The sequence below is a fragment of the Labeo rohita genome, chromosome 8, assembly GCF_022985175.1.
Source record: "Labeo rohita strain BAU-BD-2019 chromosome 8, IGBB_LRoh.1.0, whole genome shotgun sequence".
In the NCBI taxonomy this organism is placed as follows: Eukaryota; Metazoa; Chordata; class Actinopteri; order Cypriniformes; family Cyprinidae; genus Labeo; species Labeo rohita.
Window position 1 is genome coordinate 1,600,820 of NC_066876.1, and position 21,032 is coordinate 1,621,851.

Here is a 21,032-nt window from a genome sequence, read left to right on the forward strand (position 1 = left end):
TGAAAACCACCCTCGCTTTCTCAGGAACTCTGTATCACCTGCTTCAGTTCTTATCAAACCGGTTCTGAGATTTTAACACAGGATACACTTATGTTAAGCAGTCAGAGCCGCTTGAGCGCATTATATTTGTTCAAACATGCGCTTAAGTACAGTATGTGACCTCCCGGACCCAGTTTGGATTGGAAAATCCTTTTGCTGTAATCGCACGTTATATAATCTGGGCATTGTAGTGTGTGGGAACGTTTGCTGAAGGGAAAATGAGTCGGCAATTGCTATTTATACTGACCGCTGCAAGCAGTCCAAAGGTTTCCTTGTTTCACCCTGTCAGCCATTTGTTCACTAGACAGATATCGATCTTTCCATTTTGACACACAAAATCCTTCATGGATGAATTTTTGAAGCACAAAAATAATGTTAGCACCGTTTTTTTTTTTGTTTTTGTTTTTTTTTTAATATGACAAAGAGTACATTTCCACCACAATTCTCTGTAATGTGAGAAGTGTTGTGCATCTATAATATATTATATATATTTTTAATGCTTTTTTGATTATGTATGCAATACAGTGTAGTGCAATAAGAATTGCCAGTATTAAATATTTTATGTATACTAATATAATCTAATGTAATGTATATATTTCTGCTAAAGTTTATTTACTTCTTTTTTTTTTTCTTTTTTTTTTAAAGAAACAACACAAATTTTTTTTTTTCTTTTTTTCTTCATCTTATTAGTCATATTGGTTGTATTTGTCTTCTGTATATATGTGCGGTGTGTCTAGTTTAAACTTTTCTCCACAGACAATTTTCCTTTAATTCTGCGATCTGCATTCCTCTGTTCCTAAAATAGAGCTCTCGCTTCTTTCTCTCTGCTCTAAAAATACATGTTCACGCCAACCCCCTCTTTTCCCTCCATCAGGTTGAGTCTGGTTTCTTCCATGAGAGCGATGCAAAGATAGTGGGCAAGTCTATCCGTGACAGAGTGGCTCTGATCAAATGGCGCAGGGAGAGGACGGTGCCGAGGGCCCCGCAGGGTGGCGCTGCTCCGGCCCTGCCGAGCGGGACGGTACCAATCCTCTGCGAACCGCCCTGTCTGGTGGAGCCCGAAGAGCCAGAAATGGATCAGCATGTGCTTGTGTGTCCACTCAGTGCACGGACCACATCCACCACCTGTAAGCATGTGTGTTTTTGAACATATGGGGTTAAACGCAGCTTAAGCATTTTGTTCAAATAGAAACCGTTATTAATAATTGAGCACCAGTAATAACTGAGCAGCAAATCAACATATTGGAATGATTTCTGAAGGATCATCTGACACTGTACACTGACGTAATGACGCTGACAATTCAGCTGCACATCACAGCAATCAATTACAGTTTAACAGATATTCACATAGAAAACTATTTTAAAGGGGTCATCGGATGCAAAGTTCACTTTTACATGTTGTTTGAACATTAATGTGTGTTGTCAGTGTATGTACAAATCTACCCTATAATGATAAAAATTCATGCAGTGGTTTTTAATTAATCTGTAAAAATAATATTCCCTTTTTCAAATCGAGCCGTTCTCAGATGCCTGTAGTTGTGGTGTCACACCAACAGAGGACACTCCCACGATAATTGATTGACATGAGCGTCTTACCTCAGATCAGCTGTCACAGTCCAGTAACTTTCCTTTTAGCCGAGCAGGGATGTAAGTTAGACAAGAATATCTCAGATTGAGCGATTGAGGTGTTGTGTTGCTGGATGTAATAATGAACATAGTGGTCGTCTTTTACTCCCGACATCTGAGCCGCTGAAGATGCAGTGGATTACGTTTGATTATGAATTGAATGCGCCTCCCGATCTACATCCGTCTATGTTCGCGCAAATTATTCATGATCCAGCTTCACTTACAGCAGAAGTGAGAATAAGGGTTTTTTTAATGAATCTCTGCAATCACCTTTCCTAAGAACGTGCTAGTTAGCAAGTTTTGTGACTAAACACGCTAAGTGTGGCTAAAGTAAACAATCTCTCAGAGCAGCTCGTCACTCCACAGACAGAAGAGAGGGGCGGGGCGAACAGAGCTCATTTGCATTTAAAGGAACAATCCATCAGAATGAGATGATTTTTGCAGAGCTGATTTTGACAAGGTAAAAAGGGTGTTGTTTTACACAACCATTGATCATTTTTAACCAAAGTATATTATAGACTTTTCATTAAGATCCTAAAGAATCATATCAACTTCGGGCACCCGATGACCCCTTTGAACTGTAATATTTTTTTCTGTATTTTTGTCCAATAAATGCAGCCTTGGTGAGTATAAGAGTTTTTCAGAAACGGTTAAGAAAGGTTGTGTTTGGTCCAGAATATTCCTAGTACATTCACGTCCTCTCTCTGTCTCTCTCTAGCTGACAGTGGCATCGGTTCAACCGTGTACTCGGACTCCCACAGCAGCGGTCTGCACAGTGTCATATACCAGTCATTACAGGAATCTGTCTCGATGGCAACCCAGGAGGTCCGTATCACTTCTAAATCACTGTTACTGATGCACGTCAGAAGCCCACAGTGATATGTGTTTGCATTCTCCTGTTGGCGTGTGAAGTGTGTGTGTACACATGCATGCTTGTACCTGCGTAGCTTTTAAATGTAGACCATCATTTTGCAGCTTTGTAACTGGACCGTGTTTTCACCTTGTCATCAACCACTTCATTTTTGCCTAGGCGTTTCTTTATTTTCCTTATGTAAGCATGATGACACGATCTGCGTATCATTCCCTGTTTAGTTAGTGGTGTTTGTAATGCAGGTATCACTATCATTGGTGCTCACACTCCGTTGTGCTCCAGACAAGAAGAACTTCTAAAACCAGGCAGCTTGTTGAGGAGAGATGTGCTGTTACTTGTTGTAAGCTATCAGATGTAAAATTTTACTTTGGTGATGATGATAATTATGGAGCAGAACATTATAGAGACTCAGTGGTAAGTTCTTTTGAACAAACCTGGATATATCAGGAAATTTTAAAAGTTGTATTTCTACACCGGCCATGGGGATTAAAATCCTAAACAGACAGATATTTTTATAATGAATATACTGTACTGTACACACACAGCATTTTAGCAAATTCAAACATCATTCAGTTTTCCTCAAAAAAAAATGTAGTTTGTGTCCTTTATTTATTGTGTTATTAGAGATCCTTGTTTGTCATGTCATGATAATAGTTCAGAGAAGTGGCTTTTCTTCCAGGCTGCAAGTCACAAAAGCTCTTCTGAAAATGAGTTAATCAGAGGTCACAAGCATCCCCGTTTCCTGCTCCGACCCCCAAGTCCTTCCTCCTTCCAAATACCACGAGACCAATCAGAGATGACAGAAGATGGGTTCGGAAGTTCTCGCTCTGGAAAGTTGCTGCTCGTTCATTCATCTGTTACCGCTCGTCGCCATAGCGACTCATCAGTGGGGCCGTCCTCTGAGACGAAGGGGGAGGAGTCTGCCTCCATGGCAACGCAGGGGCGTCGGCTTTCTTTAAACCCTGCCCCTCACCAGCCACCGCCCCCCTGTCAGGCCTGTCTTTCATTACTCCTGTTTGGCACGTGTGCAGATAGAAGACATTCGGCCTTTACGTTTCCTCACGTCCCTGGTGTCCGTAGGGGCTCCTTCAGTGAGACCTCTGACCTCTCACAGCTTAACAAATCTCTGGAGAGCATCACGGGTCACAAACATCAGCCTGCCTCACTGATGAAGCCCGAGAGAGGGCAGTACCGGCCTGTGCGCAGCCACAGCGATGAGGGGCACACCCCGGAGGCGCCTCGTGACGTACTGACGACCCGTCGCAGAGCCAGTTTCTGTGCTGGCGAGCGCTCTCTGGTTGACGCGGTAGGTCGCTCCGCTGGAGGACACAGTCGCCCCGCCGCTTTAGAGGAAATGCTCTGGTTTCCTCCAGCCTTTGCAGTGGTTCTGCTGTTGCTCCCAGGTGCCTGTAGGACTTAGTCTAACATGCTCAAATGCGTTGTTCTTCTATACGCTTCCTCTCGGCAGCTGTAACCGTACTTGCCTGTCCTGCAGGTGCTTCCGTTCTCTAACAGAGGAGATCCCAACAGCTCATTGTCCCCCTAATCCTGCCCATTAACCACGCTTACGATATGCTTGATGTCATGCTGCTAACCTTTATGAATCGTTTCACTTAACCTGGTTGTGTATGATCTGCATGTCTGCGTATTACTCACTGTAGCAGCTGTCAGCATGTGCTGTTTTATTTGTACACAACAATCAAACACACTAGTCTTTGGGCCAGATTTACCAACAGTATGCATCAGCACAAACCCTTTGACATAAAAAAAAAAAATACTGTACATGCATTGAAACATTACTGATTAGAAAGCATGAAAGTGTTATTTTTGCAAATGACCTTATATTGCATATGCATTTGTAGGAGTGTTTGTAGAGTATTTAAATGAATCATGCCAAGCACTAGTCAATTTGCTGATATCTGTGTCATTATTTAATGCCCAGAAAAGCATGTCTTGACTCATTTTGCACCTTTGTTAGTAGATTACATGCACTTGATTATCATTGGTTCTGCTTGTTTGCAACCCTATGCTAATCTGTGCTGCTCTTGGTGCAGTAGATTGTGTTGGTCATTATGGAAATGATCTGGCTGCATCTGTGTTCTTTTAATTTATGCATTGTCAGTAGATCAACCACAACTTTCCACTCACATTGGCACTTTATGGGATTTGCCTATAGTAAATCTGGCCCATAGTTTGTGTTATAGAATGGTGTGTGTGGGTTCTCATCAACACCGTAACCATGTCTTGAACATTGGGGAGAAAGATGGATAGATGGATGGATGGATATGTAGATAGGTAGATGGATGGATAGACAGATTGATGGGTAGATGAATGGACAGGTGAATGTGAAGATGGATGGATGATAGATGGCTAAATGAATGGATGATAGATAGATAGATGGATGGGTGGATGAATTGATAATAGGTAGATAGATGGATGCATGGATGGATTGATGATGGATGGGTGGATGGATGATACATGTGTAGATGGATGGATGATAGATGGGAAGATAGATGAGTAGATGGATGGATAGGTGGATGAATAGATGGATGGATTTGTGGATGGATGGGTGGGTGGATGGACAGAAGGACATATGGACAGATGGATGGGTGGATGGATGGTAGGTAGGTAGATGAATGGTGGATGGATGATGGATGGGTGGATGGATGATAGATGGGTAGATTGGATGGATGATATTTAGATGATGATAGATGGGTAAATGGATTGATGGATGGATGATAGATGGGTAGATGGATGATAGATGGGTAGATTGGATGGATGATAGATTTGTAGGTGGATGGATGATAGATAGGTAAATGGATTGGATGGGTGGATGGATGATAGATAGGTAAATGGATTGGATTGGTAGATGGACAATAGATTGGACGATTGCATGGATGATAGGTAAATGGATTGGATGGGTGGATGGATGGATGATAGATAGATAGGTAGATGATTGATGGATGGATGATAGATGGATTGATGGATGGGTGGATGGATGATAGATAGGTAGATGATTGATGGATAGATGGTTGATGGGTAGATGGGTAGATGGATTGATATTTAGATGATGACAGATTGGTAGATTGGATGGATGATAGATGGGTAGGTGGATGGATGATAGATAGGTAGATTGATGGATGGATGGTAGATGGATTGATATTTAGATGATAGATGGGTAGATTGGATGGATGATAGATGGGTAGATTGGATGGATGATAGGTAGATGATGGATGGATGATAGATGAGTAGATGGACTGATGGATGGGTGGATGGATGATAGATGGGTAGATGGATTGATGGATGGGTGGATGGATGATAGATGGGTAGATGGATGGATGATAGATGGGTAGATTGGATGGATGATGGGTAGATGATTGGATAGATGACAGATGGTTAGATGGATGGATGATAGATAGGTAGATGAATTGATTGATGGGTGGATGGATGATAGATGGGTAGATGAGTGATGGATAGATGATAGATGGGTAGATGGACTGATGGATGGGTGGATGGATGATAGATAGGTAGATGATTGATGGATAGATGATAGATGGGTAGATGGACTGATGGATGGGTAGGTGGATGGATGATAGATAGGTAGATGATTGATGGATAGATGATAGATGGGTTGATGGATGGATTATAGATAGGTAGATGGATTGATGGATGGGTGGATGGATGATAGATGGGTAGATTGGATGGATGACATGAGTAGGTGGATGGATGATAGGTAGATGGATGGATGATAGTTGGGTAGATGGACTGATGGATGGGTGGATGGATGATAGATGGGTAGATGGATGGATGATAGGTAGATGGATTGATGGATTGATGGATGGATGGTTGATAGATGGGTAGATGGATGGATGATAGATGGGTAGATAGATGAGTAGATGGGAGAATGGATGGATTTGTATATGGATGGGTGGGTGGTTGGACAGAAGGATGGATTGATGGGTGGATGGATGATAGATAGTTAGATGGATTGATGGATGGGTAGATGGATGTATTTGAATGTATGGGAGGGTGGATGGATGGATGGATGGATGGATGGATGATAGGTGGGTAGATTGGATGGATAATAGATGGGTAGATGGGTGGATGGTAGGTGGTTGGATGATAGATGGGTAGATGGGTGGATGGATGGATGCATGAATGGATGAATTGATAGATGGGTAGAAAAATTGTCCCCCTCAATGTCTGTAATGGTTACGACCCTGTTCTCATTAGTTTCTTTCCTTTTCTGCAGTCTTCTGTTCTGAGAGTCCAAAGCCAGGCTCCACCTGCCGCACCTCAACACGTGCAGACGTTCCCTCCTGCATCCTCAGAGATCCCTGTACAGGCCCCCGGACGGATTCTGTCCACTCCCCAGCCACTGACACTTCTGCAGGGCGTCCCAACTGCACCTCAAACCGCTATTCCACAGCAGCTCGTATCTATAAGTCAGACTGCAGAGTCAAATGCCCAGACCCATGCGCACCAACCTGCAGCATCGCATCAGCCTGTCTGTGTTCCACAGAGTGTCACGGGCCCGAGTTACCATCCTGTCGCAGCAAAGCTAGCCAATGCACAGACGTTTTCAGCTGTGCAGCACACTGCAGTCGCAGCTGCACACAGTCTCCTATCTAAAGCAGAAGCATCAGTGCCTGCAGATCATAGTTTTCAGAACGGAACCTCCAGCGTGCAGCATGTACCACTGGTATCTGTGAATGCCACAACAGATGGCCAACTCCCTGACTTCTCAAACGTGCAGCTGAGCCAGACTGGACCTGCACCACCTGTCCCACAGGTATGCCGGTTTGTCATTTTATTATTTTTTTTCTTAACTTTTATGTAACCGGCATGCCATTCCCAGCTGTTTATAAACCGGTGCTCAATACCACCTTCAGATGTCAAACCTGTCATGTCTTACATCTTGAACCAGCAGCGACATGAACGTGATCATTGTGTAACAATCAAACTATTAAAATCAGTTTCGCTGTTGGAGAAAAGATAATACATTTAATATCTGACAGTTAACTGTCTCTGAAGGATAATCTATAGGACAGTGGTGGTTTTAATTATTTCTGAACACTTCAGACCACATTCTTGAACATGGCAATAACGCACTACTAATGCAACACAACCAGGCGTCGTCATCATTTTTTTTTTCTTGTCTATGCCTTGGAAGAAAAGAAAAATACTGATGACTAACTTTTAAGACTAGCAAAAACACTTAAGTTTTTTTAACCAGCTCTAGTGGTGTCCAATCCTGTACCTGGAGATCTACCTTCCTACAGAATTCAGCTCCAGTCCTGCTCCAGCACACCTCTATAATCAAGTTTTCCTGAAGATTTTATTAAGATGCTTCAGATGCTCTTGTTTAGGGTTGTAGGTGAACTTGTTTAGGGTTGTAGCTGAAATGTAGATCACCACGACTGGACACCCTTACTGTAGACTAACAGTGACCGGTCAAGAGTGACCTACGCCTGCAAAACTTCTGTGCGTTTTCTAGCGTCCTCATGTTTTGCTTTCTGCACACTTGTATTTCTCTATTTCTGTCATGTTAGCTCTCCATTCAGACACAGCTAATGGACAGCTGGAAGCAAGGAGGACAGTCCACCTCCAGTCTGCTGACACAACCCGTTCCCCCTCCACAGGCGCCAACTTACCTCGCACAGGTAAACTCTTCTGCTGGCTCTTCTGCTTCTCAAATGCTTGATTTGTGTTGTTTCTTGTGTATAAAGGACTTTTGACTGGTCATAGTTAGCATGTGTTTAGTTGGTTATTCTTCCCATGCTACAATGTTGCTTTTGTCTCCTCCTCCTCCTAGCTGCCTTCCGTTAACACAGCTCAGTCAGTCGGAAACCCTATTCCTGGATGTGATTCGTACTCTGCCTGCTTTTCCTCTGTGCAGTCGTCTCTCAGTCTGCCCGTCCCGACGCACCCCGACATCTCACCAGTGTCGTGTTCGCAGATAGAGAGCTCTACGCTAACCCAGTACCCCCACCTGTCCTCCACCTCCCCTATACCCACACAATGCCCTGCCCCACCCTTTGCTGCTCCAGTGTTCGCGCCTCCGGTTCCCACAATTCACCAATACCAGCAGACCTATTCTGCTGCTCAGCAGCCCACTGTAAACTCCACCATGGCCACTCACTGCCAACAGTCCCACAGTCAGGCCACTCCCACAGTACACCAAAGCCTCCACCCCTCTCCAAACCCTGCCTCTATGTGTGTCGGAGCCCCTCCCACTAAACAAGCTCCGCCTACCCAGGTAGAGTACATCAGTGCGTTAAAGGGGTAGTTCACACAAAAATTACAATTCTGTAATCATTTATGGTTACCGAATTTTGAATCACAATTAGAGTGGTTTTCAGAGTTTGAGTTTACCCAAAAGTCTCAGTTTCCAATGTTTTTCATTTACAGATTTGAAATTTCATGAATTTTACCTGTTTATCTATTTTGAAAAAAAACTTTTTCAGGGAGCCTTGCCCAGCCAACACCAAACTGTTCATGTGGACCAGAACTCTTCCAGCAGCGTCGATCACGGTTATGTCTCTCAGATGATGACACACCTGACTCCTGCTCCTGCTCAGAGCTCCAGCGACCTGTCCCACAGCAGCCATAATGCGCCTCAGCCTCCCGCAATACCGCAGCTCTCACCCTTTAGACCTGTCCTCGACACATTCGGCTCTGCTGTGCCTGTGGACCAAAACCAGGCTCCTCAGCACACGAGCCAAGCGTCTTTACCCAGCATCCCGCATTCAGGAGCCGGTGCCAGCCTGAGTCAGCAGAACCACGCGGGCAGCAGCAGTGTTACTCCAGCACTGCAGCAGCAGCACAGCACCAGTAGATGTGGAGGAGCTCCCACTGACATATTCACTGAGGTGAAACTCTTCACATCAGTATAGTGACAATATGAATTTAGGCTCTCCTCAGACATTTCTCATTTCAGATGAACTCAAAGGCAGCATCTTATACTGTACGTGTAATGTGAAAACGTGTAAAAAAAATTTTTTTTTAGATTGTAATTTATTTTTAAAAATGACACCTTTCATATATTCTAGATTCATTACATGTAAAGTAAAACATTTCAAAAGTTTTTTTTTTTTTTTTTTTTTTTTTTTAATTTTGATGATTAGAGCAGACAGCTTATAAAAGTCAAAAATCCAGTATCTCAAAATATTAGAGTATTTACATTTGAGTTTCATTAAATGTCCTTCCCTACAGTATAAATTCCGGGCATCTCTTGTTTTTTGAAACCACAATAATGGGGAAGACTGATGACATGGCAATGGTCCAGAAGACAATCATTGACACCCACCACAAAGAGAGTAAGTCACAGAAGGTCATTACTGAATGGGGTGGTTTTTACAGAGTGCTGTTTCAAAGCATATTAAATGCAAAGTTGACTGGAAGGAAGAAATTGGGTAGGCAAAGATGCACAAGCAACAGGGATGAGCGCAAGCCTAAGAATACCTTCAAGTAAAACTGATTCAAACACTTGGGAGAGCTTCATATGGAGTAGAATGAAGCTGGAGTCAGGGCATCTAGAGTCACCACACTCAGACGTCTTCAGGAAAAGGGCTACCAAGCCACTTCTGAAACAGAAACAACGTCAGAAGCATCTTACCTGGGCTAAGGAGAAAATGATTTCCTTTTCCAGCAGGACTTTAGCACCTGCCCACAGTGCCAAAAACATTTTTCAAGTGATTTGCTGACCATGATATTACTCTGCTTTATTGGCCAGCCAACATGCCTGACCTGAATGGGATATTTTCAAGAGAAAGATGAGAAATGGTTGATCCAACAATATAAAGATGAGCTGAAGGTTCAATAGTGCCTCAGCAGTGCCACAGGCTGATCACTTCCACGCCACACTTCACTGATGCTGTAATTTGTGCTAGTAGCAAGGAATTTGCTGTAGTATGTGATGCTGACCAAGTACTGAGTGCATAAATGAACATACTTTAAGGAACTTTAACTTTTCTGTTTTGCAAATCTGTTTTTTGATTGATCTTAGGAAATATTCTAATATTTTGAGATACTGGATTTTTGACTTTCATGAGCGGTAAAGCTCCAATCATCAAAATTAAAACAAAAAAACTTATCTAGAATATATGAAAGTATCCGTTTTTAAAATAAGTTACAATAAACAAATGTACTTTTTCATGGTGTTCAGATTTTTTTGAGATGCACCTGTATAGGCTAGCAACATGTTAGCTGCAATCTTTATTGGAATCGTGTGCAATTGCTGTTGAATTCATTGCCTTCTGTGCACTTTAGGAGCATGTTCCCAATAAGCCGGCAGCACCAGCTGGGTCCACTTATGACAGGTGTGATTCTCTTTTTATTAGATCAGTGTCATACTTTTTGTCTTTTTTTTTTTTTTTTTTTTTTAATCTTAGAGTTACAAACCTCAAGCATGCAGAAGCTCAGTGATCGGATCTCTGCTCTTTTGCAGTATAAACTCAGATGCCATGTCCGGTAAAGAGATGAGCGACGGGAACGAGGGCTCCGGCAGAGCGCGCAGCGAATCACGAGTGCGAAAACCCAATCGCAAATCGTCCCGCACACGCTCCCGCCAAGACAAGATCAACAGACCCAAACTCACCATGATCAAAGTGAGTGTGGACCGCACAGTCAAAGAGATGACGAATGTCCAAACATGATTTTCAGGTGCTAGCTGTCAAAAATAGAGATTTGTGAAGCTTGTAATTGTTTAGTGTTTCACAGGTCAAAGCTCAGACATAAGTGTTGGTTTGGACATTAACAGAAATCTGTCAAATTATTTTAGGTTTTCTAATGTTGACATACTTCTTTCATTAAGATTGTAATTTTCCTGTTCTTATATTCTCTGTATCTGTTTGTAAGGTGTGTGACACAGGAGATAAGATGGTGGAGTGTCAGCTGGAGACTCATAACCATAAGATGGTGACATTTAAATTTGACCTTGATGGAGATGCTCCAGAGGAGATTGCCACATATATGGTGAGACCTTCACCTCTACTTTCTGTCTTCCCTTCCCATATGGTCTCCTTTTCTTCTGGCAAACTCCGAGAGATGATGCGTTTTAAACTCCTGTGCTAAAGTTTGTGGAAGCAAGTGTATGGTGAGACTCAGAGCAGAAATGGGCCAAAAAAACTGTAATAATGACATAACAGGGCATTATTGCCTGTTTAATCATAAATTAAGGTATTAAGGTACTTCTACAATTTTATTCATTTATAATTTTTAATTTATTCTTAATAGATAAGTCTACCATCAGTGAAGATCATCTTCATAATATAATACTGAATATATAGAAACTGTTAAACTGAAATGACTGACTCTAAATTCTGTGAGTATTAAAGGAACGCTCCTCTTTTTTTGAAAATAGGCTCATTTTCCAACTCCCCTAGAGTTAAACAGTTGAGTTTTACCATTTTCAAATCCATTCAGCCGATCTCCAGGTCTGGCGGTAGCACTTTTAGCATAGCTTAGCATAGATCATTGAATCTGATTAGACCGTTAGCATCTCGCTCAAAAATGAACAAAGAATTTCGAAATTTTCCTATTTAAAACTTGACTCTTCTGTAGTTAGATCGTGTACTAATATTGACGGAAAATAAAAACTTATGATTTTCTAGGTCGATATGGCTAGGAACTATACTCTCATTCTGGTGTAATAATCAAGGAACTTTGCTGTCATACCATGGGTGCAGCAGGCGCAACGATTTTACGCAGCGCCTGAAAGTGACCCGCACTAAATTTTTGTAGATGCAGAGTTGACGGCTGCGTAATATCATTGCGCCTGCTGCACCCATGGTATGACAGCAAAGTTCCTTGATTATTACACCAGAATGAGAGTATAGTTCCTAGCCATATCGACATCGAAAATCGCAACTTTTCATTTTTCGCCATTTTTGTATACGAAGTAACTACAGAAGAGTCAAGTTTTAAATAGGAAAAATATCTAAAATCTTTGGTCATTTTTGAGTGAGATGCTAACGGTCTAATCAGATTCAATGATCTATGCTAAGCTATGCTAAAAGTGCTACCGCCAGACCCGGAGAGTGGCTGAATGGATTCAAAAACGGTAAAACTCAACTGTTTAACTCTAGGGGAGTTGGACAATAAGCCTATTTAAAAAAAAAAAAACAGTGGAGCGTTCCTTTAAGCTGCATGCAGAGCTGCTATATCCTGGAACGTGTTTTATTAATGCATAAGGTTGCAGCATTGCTTAGCAGACCTGAACTAACTCCACTTTGTGTCTAGAATACACCCAGAAACAGCACAAAATGTACACTTCTCATTTTTTAAAATCATAAATGCACAATTGTAATTGTTAGTAGTGTTTTTTTGCAAAGAACACTTCTGTTTATGTCCTGCTGTCTGTGAGCAGAACACAACTCCATTGTTTGGACCAAACCCACTTGTTCAGAACCACCGCATTAGTGCTTTGACATGTTCAGTTTTCCTCATATTGAATCTCAATTGGTAGATGGGCAAACTGCATCTGCTTGGCCGTGATTTCTTATAGAGTAACAGAAATGACTGGGCTTAAAGTGCTGGTTCTGGTTTATGTTCCCCCAGGTTGAGAATGAGTTTATTCTTTTGCTGGAGAGGGAGATGTTCATTGAGCAGCTGAAGGAAATCATGGATAAAGCTGAGGACATTCTGAATGAGGATGCTGAGGGTGAGAAGGCCTCCGTCCAGACCTCACCACTCCGTCAGACGCCCGTCACAGCAGACTCCGGCCCGCAGGTCAGGCCCTGGATGGAAACTCGCAGTGCTTTCTTAAGCGCAGAATCAAATTTGTGTTGCTGTCTGTGATCGCTTCATGAATAAGCCACATTTTATGATGCGTGTAGTGAAATGCGGATGTTTGGGAAAGTGCTGCTGTGAGTTTTTGTGCCATCTAGTGGTTAAAAGGAAAATTAAATCAAATGTACCCTACTGTGTAAATGAAAGGGAAAAGTGTTTCGTTTGTGTTCCACTAGCATCATCAAACAAACTAATCTTGTTGTTTTTTTGTATTCAGGGGTCAAAACCTGAGCGCACACAGTCTGACCAGCTAGTCTATAAACAAAACGGTAAGACTGTAACGTCACGTCTTACAGGTCTCACTGCGATTACTGTAGAATGAGCATTAACCCACAGTCTGCCTCGATTTGCAGTGCTTCACACTGGAAAGCGCTGGTTCATCATCTGTCCTGTGGCTGAGACAGCCGCTCCTGACAGAGAAGAGACCGCCACAAGTAATTCACTAAACAGTGCATTTTTAACATTTAATTCACATGCACATACAAATGATTATCTTGCATGATTTTCCAGACCCAGAGAGCTCCTCTGCATCTCAAGCCCAGAATGTCAACACAGCCAGTGCCAAACCTCTGCAGAAACGGGCATCAGTGCCACAGGCTGCCCTCCCTGAAGTTGTTCCATCAGCCGAGGATCCTCAGGCTGCCTGTTCGGCAGGTGTTTCTGTGGTTTCTGACATCCCATGCTGCCCTATCGTTCCTCCCGTTTCGCTCAATGTTGCTGCTCAGAAAGCCGCGGAGGACCCTCAGCAGCCCGTCGTCACCCACACCAGCAGCCCCGGTGCGGAGCCGCCCGTGAGCCAGAGCCAGCCCGTGGTGTTGCAGCAGCCCTTTGCCACGCCCACTCCACAGGCTACTGTCAGCAGCAGCCAATCACAGCCTCAGAGCCCCACCCATCAACCCCAGAGCACGAACCACGGCACGTCGGCGCAGGTGCAGCTGGGCGAATCGGATGGGGAAGGGCCGCCCAGGTTGGAGTTTGCAGACAGAACGATAAAGACTCTGGATGAGAAGCTGCGAAACCTTTTGTACCAAGAGCACCACCCCTCGCAAACCACAAGCTCGGCCTCCGAGCCGCCCGGATCGCCTCCGCTGTCCGATAGCCAAGGCAGCGACTGTGCCGTGAGGAAAGCTGAAAAACTGGTAACGTCAATCCTCGTCATTTGCACAAACAATATGAGCTGTCAGGTTGTTTTAGTAAGAATAATTTCTAAAATATTCATCAAATCCTTTTGAGTTGCCTCACTGATCTCAGAAACTTAGATGTTACTCATGTACAACTCAACATAAACAGTGTGATATATCAGTAACTGTGCTTCAGTGAGTCAAGAACCACTCCAGTTTGTTCAGTTATTTTGGCTGAATCACCTCATTAGTTCTGATTCATGAGTCTTTTTGACAGATAAGAGCAGTTCATTCATAAATCACTCATTGATGTATGAATCTGGCTACGCTGGTCACGTGTATGGTGCACTTGTTGTATGTAACTAGTGGGGAAAGCGCAAAACAGTGCAGGGATAGGCAGCGTTGGTCCTGGAGTGCCGCTGTTCTACAGAGTTTGGCTCCAACCCTAATCAAACACACCTGAACAAGCTAATCAAAGTCTTAAGGATTTCTAGGGTAGGTCAGGATTTTGTCAGGGTTGGGGCTGAACTCTGCAGGACATTGGCACTCAAGGACCGACGTTGCCTATCCCTGCAGTAGTGCTATGCAGTAAGCACTGACAAATAGTGGAATCCACATTGTGAAAGATTTCAGATGAAATTTAGAAGAAAGCTTTTGTCTTTTTAATGGAACCAGTTCTGTATAATAACCTGGGCTGTGTTTCCCAAAAGCATCGTAAGCTTAAGTTGATTGTGGCTCCATTGGTTTCAATGTGTCTATGATGTACTTAAGCTTACGGTGCTTTTTGGAAACGGAGCCCAGTTCTTGACCCTCAACCACAGGTTATACATCAACCCAGATTCCATCAGAATTGCCATTATTAAAATGCTATTCAGTTAATAAATGTCTTTTTAGTAAGACTCTCTCATGTTTTTTTTTTTTGTTACAAGTATTTTTTGTACAAGTATTATCCTGTTTATAAGCACCAGAAAAGTAGAAATGGCCAAATAAACTGTACAACTGTAAAGTTTTTACCATCAGTCCTGTTATTTTCTGAAGAAAGTATGTGATCTGTAGGAAAAATAATTTTGTTATACTGTACTTCTCAGGTTTTCTTTTTTCTTTCTGTTTTTTTTGTAGCCGCAGATTCCAGAGAGGTCTGACAGTCTTGGGACTTTGAGTGATTCTGCTGTTGCCCGTAAGTGAAAGAGAGGGTGTGTGTGTGTGCACCAGTTTTGGGCACGTTGCTTTAAAAAAGCAATTAGTTATAGTTACTAGTTACTTCTCACAAATAGTAGCTGAGTTAGTAACTAACATCATTTTAAAAGTAACTAATTACCAGGGAAAGTAACTATTGTGTTGCTTTTTAAAAAATGTTCATATAACTTGGATGCCTTCAATATTAGATATGTTAAATGAATTAAACATTGTACACTAATCTACACTGATTGCTGTGGGACAATGTGAGAGACACCTTCCAGGGGCTGAATGTCACTTTATATTGTTTGAGACTGCAGAGTCTACTTTTATTTGTGTATAGTCATAATAACAACAAAACAATGTACTTTTGTAAAGAAAATAAACTGGGTCTCTTCACAGACACGTAAATAAAATAACCTGAATCTCATAAACATGAGAAATATATGTATAGAAAGCTCGAAAGCTTGAAAAATGTCTACTTGTAAATGAAGTCACGTTGAAAACAAATTTTCTCTGATAAAGTAATCCGTATGATACCAACGCAAGCTCCAGTTCTTCCCATCTAAACGTATTATTTCTAATGTAATCACGCCCACGAGTGGCGCCGCTTTTCAAATTGTAAACATCTGCGTGAGATGTGCAGACAACCACATCACCATATAAACAAACGTGAATATTCATCAAGTTCTTCTCGGCTACTTTCATTTCTGGAAGAATACAAGCTGAGAGGAATAAACCAGAATTTATTGCAGAAGATGAATGCAACACAACACTATGCACTGCTTTGCAGGTCCTATGGCTGAGAGAAGGCCTACTCGGCTTAAAACTGCTTCAGTGAGCTCAGTTATAGTAATGCCGCATTTTACTGTCAGTAACGGTAACGGGGGAAACAGTAATTCATTTGATTACTTGTTACTGAAAAAAAGTCATGCCATTAGTAATGCCTTTTTTTTTTTTTATAACACCGTTTTCCCATCACTGGTGTGTGCACATAAGGATGCTAATCTAAGCTGCTTTTACAGCATTGGGCCGAACAGTTCTAAGATTCCAGAATTCTCAGCACAGTTAGCTCATGCTTGTGGTGACGTCGACACCCAGGATCTGTCTTTTGTTTGTTCTCTGGTTTCTCTTTGTAGCTGACCAAATGCTCAATTTGAGCGAAGTAAACAGAAATATCTGATCATCCTACTAATGTGCTCACAATTTACTTCTCATACCGTATATAAACACTTATGTTTCCGAAGCAACAGCTGATGCGTTTGTATTATGAACTCTGTTATCAGACCCACAGTGCAAAACAGAACCATAACTGTGCTGCCTGGACCAGATCGGCACAGAATGGAGCAGTTAAGCAACTAGAACGGTCCGGCCCGATGGTGGAAAAAGCATCTCTAGAGTCTAGATATATAGACATGCTGCAGACTACACTGCCCTCCAAAAGTTTGGAAAAACCCCTGGCAAAGTGTGGTTTTGGATGATATCAGCATAAATCCTTATCATTTTTTGGTGCAAATACATTAAAGTAAGTTGACAATATCATTGAAGAGCAGCAATAATAATTTTCATTTTGATGACATAATAATGGCAATATATACATGTCAAAGTCAGACATGCCCCTTTGCCAGGTGTGATGTCTGGTTACTGGTTTAAACTTAGCCCAGGTTTTTAAAAGATTTTTGGGTCAGCACACCTGAATAGCTTCAACAATTGATTGACAATTAACTTTAGAATACAATGAATTTAGGCCCAGATATAGGCCCGGATATTTTGATGAATTGAAATCAGTGCAGCCCTTATCAGTGCAAAATTATCACAAATTTAAAAGGATTTGTGCCTATGTTGTCCAAAACCACATGTTTCTAGGGCATTTCCAAACTTTTGGAGGGCAGTGTACATGAAATTGTCATAATTGACTTGACGGTTGATTGTTAACTGTATTGTTGTTGTTTTTCTTTTCTTTTTTTCCCCATATGTCGATCAGCCTTCAAAAGAATTCTGACCAGAAAAGACTCCGGGGCCACTTCTGCTACACACACATCCAAGAGCCACTTTCAGGTCATCAGTGATTTTTATGTATTTATTTATTTTTTAATTTAAATTATATGCTTTTCTGAAATGAGTGTCACAGTTTGATAGCGCTGTGTGTTTGTGTCCTGTAGATTGTGCCGACAGATTCAGATGTGTCCTCTCACGATGGCGGAGGAGATCATTTGGTTGACCTTGAATCTGCTGCTGTTCCTGTAATTGAGAACGGACACGGATCCACATCAAAATCACAAAACAATCGTTACTCGGCACCTCCCGACTTGTATCAGGTTTGTCTGCAGCACAGGGTTTGGCTGAAATGGCTTGCTACTTGTACTGTTTACACTAGATCTACAGTGTGCACAGTATCACCAATATTGTTACGGAGCGAAGGAGATGTGAAGCGGGCGGAACAATGTGCAAGCTTTTACTTACAGACAAAGACATGGTCATACACAGGCAGGGGTCTTTGCTACAACATTGGATTAATCAGTACATGCTGACAAAATGTTATCATCATTTATGGTTATATAGTAACAAAAGTGTTTAACATTCAACCCTGTTCTTTTTTTATCAGTAGTATTATTTCTGATATAAGCCTGTTTTGCGACGTTATAAGACGGACTTCGGATGCTTTCGCTTTCAAATTGGCAATCTTTTTTACAAGAAAAGATAATTGTCTGTTTTATACACCTTTCACTTTTAAAGACTAAAACAAAACATGGATTCACTGATTATCATAATTTAAAAGCACAACAATAAAACAGTGGGCTACAAATGACAAACTATCTTACAATGTATAGAAAGCTCATTAACAAGTTTATTAACAAAAACAAATAAGACCAAGCATACAGCACATGCTGTATTATAGCCTATATCGACTAATAAATTACAGAACGTTTAGCAAACACTGAGAAATCAAATAAATAAATAAAAGAAAGCCTTCATAGTGTAATGTGAGGTAAACGGCAAACAAGCTTTTCAAAATGAAAACTAAAGGAAAAGGAAAACTAAAACGGCCGTTGGTGATAGCGTGTTTTTTTTTCCCCACAAGAATACCAACATTTTTATCTTCTCTGGTTTAAGAAGCGGTCTTTTGCTTTACTTTTAGCTTGATAACCAAATCCTCCATTCGTCATCATTTCCTCAGTATTCGTGTCATTTTTGCCGCGCACTGCGCTTAACTTCGCACTTGTGCGACATGCCAGGCTTTACACCCAAAGCACTCATACTGAAAGCACCTCTCTTGGCGGGATCAGGGAAATCTGACTCCTGCTACAGTGTGTATGGAGCATATGCTTTGGAGCAGTGCAGACCATGCACTCACACAAATGTGACCACGTCAAATGAATTACCTCATTTTTAAATGATTCGAAATCTGCTGCTTTTAAATTATGGTGTAGCCTTTAGATTGATTGCGATCTAACAAACTGCTCCATACTCCATAAAGCACTGTTAAGCAAGCAACGATTAGATACCTTGGCAACAATAATTAATTGTAAATAATCTTTAAAGTTTTTTTTTTTTTTTTTTTTTTTTCTCTTTATAATGCAGATTATTCACTCAGTGCCAGCTGTCAGTCTGGGGTTGCCCATTTCCACACGTGTGAGGACTGGAATGCCGTATCAGCGTAGCATGTATTACACATAAAATTAGTAACAGTTTGCAACTAAATCTTTTTTACCTTTTCTTGTAACTCGATAAAATACGTAGCAATGAACGCAATCGGAGATGTTTAATTTACAATCATTCTAAGCATTGTTCCTACTTGCTGGCGTTCATCAATCCACCGTTGTTCTTATAGATGAGTCTATTTTCATTTAATTCAATGTAAAACAATATGTTAAGTATGTGTTGCATCCTTTAATGTTAGCGAACACTGTAAATAAATTTGCTGCAAAACGGTATTTACTCATGTTTAACTTTTAGTCTGGTTGTTAAAGTCAGAAAAAAATTAAATCACATTGTAGTCTATGAGATAAAGTGTGCTATCACTAGATTTTATACAGATGTCACTATAATGATTCTGTAAATGGTGATCAGCACCCGAATATTGTATACATATAGTAGTGGTAGTTACTGCCTTGGCATGACATCTCACTTTTTGCAGACAATGCAAAGGAGTACAGTAACTTCAAAATAGCGTATCATTTTCATTAAAACATCTAATTGCCAGCACAGTGCATTTTGAAATGTTACTCTTTCACGTACTGTAGTAGGCAGTAAACTGTACAGTATTCTAAAAATTAAAATGTTTGATTTTATTAATTTATTTTTTTTGTGTGTAGTTTTAGGTATTTGCATACATTTTGTTCTTTTGTGTGGGAGCCTGACATTTACATTTCTCTTTTCAGCACACAACTACTTCCTTTTCAGAGGCCAGACCCACAATGCCTTGCGCTCAGAGCTCCCTGTCAGCAGATGGGACAGCGCAGTGCCTGTCCTCCGACACAGGGGAGGAGGATCGGAGCGAGGCTCCGTCTGTTAAGCCCACGTCTCCGGCCCCTGTCCCATCAGAGTGCAGCGGTGGTGACTTTGTGAAGCGGGCGGTGGCGTTCCTCCGGCGCTCGGGTCACAGCAGCAGCGTCCAAAGCTCCGATTCTCCCCCTTGTCCTCTGGCGAACGGACACGCCCCGTCGGTTAGCGGCCACGCCCACTCTGCTTACGTCAGCAGTGATAATGACTCTGAATTTGAGGATGCTGATATGAAACGAGAGCTGCAGAAGCTGAGAGAGAAGTGAGTAAAGCTGCGTGTGAGCCTTCAGCTCTTTGATACATTTCTTAATACAGATGATACACTTTTCACGAAATGAAAACCATAACATAATGTTTTATGTCTGCAGACACATGAAGGAGATCTCTGAGCTTCAGACTCATCAGAGAGGAGAGATCGAGCAGTTGTATTCTCGGTTAGGTCGACCCGTTCCTCCCAGCGTGGGCTTCTTGCACGCAGTGCCGCCTACAGGCCGCCGCCGCAGAGCCTCCAAACACAAGCTGAAAGGAAGCAGACTGCTCAATCCCATGGTGCAACAGCTTAGGAACAACCGAAGCAACAGCTCCAGTATGTATGCGAGAAACGGTGTGTGCCGGAGTACCAGCTTAAAATGACAGAACGGGTGGTCTGAATATATATGGGACCCCTGATGAAACTGGTCAACTGAATGCTATCTGGCGTCTGTTCTGAATAGAGAATCATTTACATTTAATGTAAATTAAGCACATTTATATGTAACTACTATCTAAAGACAATGTAAACAGCCTGAGGGTCTGCATGAAAGCTCTAGGACGAGATGCTGTTGGGTCTCAGAAGATCAGTGTGTTGGCTTGGCAAAGTAATTATATTAATAATTGTACAAATAATTATATTTTAAATAATACTA

General features: G+C 41.8%; 1 protein-coding gene across 5 annotated transcripts in view; it reads left to right on the plus strand.

Moving 5' to 3' along the window:
• The window catches only part of LOC127170010 (serine/threonine-protein kinase WNK2-like), a 61,886-nt gene that overhangs the window by 24,430 nt on the left and 16,424 nt on the right, over positions 1 to 21,032 (plus strand). For all 5 annotated transcript variants that reach the window (XM_051117738.1, XM_051117740.1, XM_051117741.1 and 2 more), the window contains exons 8-25: positions 914 to 1,166; positions 2,384 to 2,490; positions 6,789 to 7,328; positions 8,089 to 8,199; positions 8,352 to 8,795; positions 9,004 to 9,408; positions 10,808 to 10,857; positions 10,986 to 11,145; positions 11,396 to 11,512; positions 13,097 to 13,267; positions 13,545 to 13,596; positions 13,681 to 13,761; positions 13,838 to 14,466; positions 15,568 to 15,625; positions 17,609 to 17,682; positions 17,787 to 17,942; positions 20,007 to 20,389; positions 20,496 to 20,713. In XM_051117738.1, the coding sequence (XP_050973695.1) occupies positions 914 to 1,166; positions 2,384 to 2,490; positions 6,789 to 7,328; positions 8,089 to 8,199; positions 8,352 to 8,795; positions 9,004 to 9,408; positions 10,808 to 10,857; positions 10,986 to 11,145; positions 11,396 to 11,512; positions 13,097 to 13,267; positions 13,545 to 13,596; positions 13,681 to 13,761; positions 13,838 to 14,466; positions 15,568 to 15,625; positions 17,609 to 17,682; positions 17,787 to 17,942; positions 20,007 to 20,389; positions 20,496 to 20,713 (4,009 nt within the window). The remainder of the gene's footprint in view (positions 1 to 913; positions 1,167 to 2,383; positions 2,491 to 6,788; positions 7,329 to 8,088; positions 8,200 to 8,351; positions 8,796 to 9,003; positions 9,409 to 10,807; positions 10,858 to 10,985; positions 11,146 to 11,395; positions 11,513 to 13,096; positions 13,268 to 13,544; positions 13,597 to 13,680; positions 13,762 to 13,837; positions 14,467 to 15,567; positions 15,626 to 17,608; positions 17,683 to 17,786; positions 17,943 to 20,006; positions 20,390 to 20,495; positions 20,714 to 21,032) is intronic.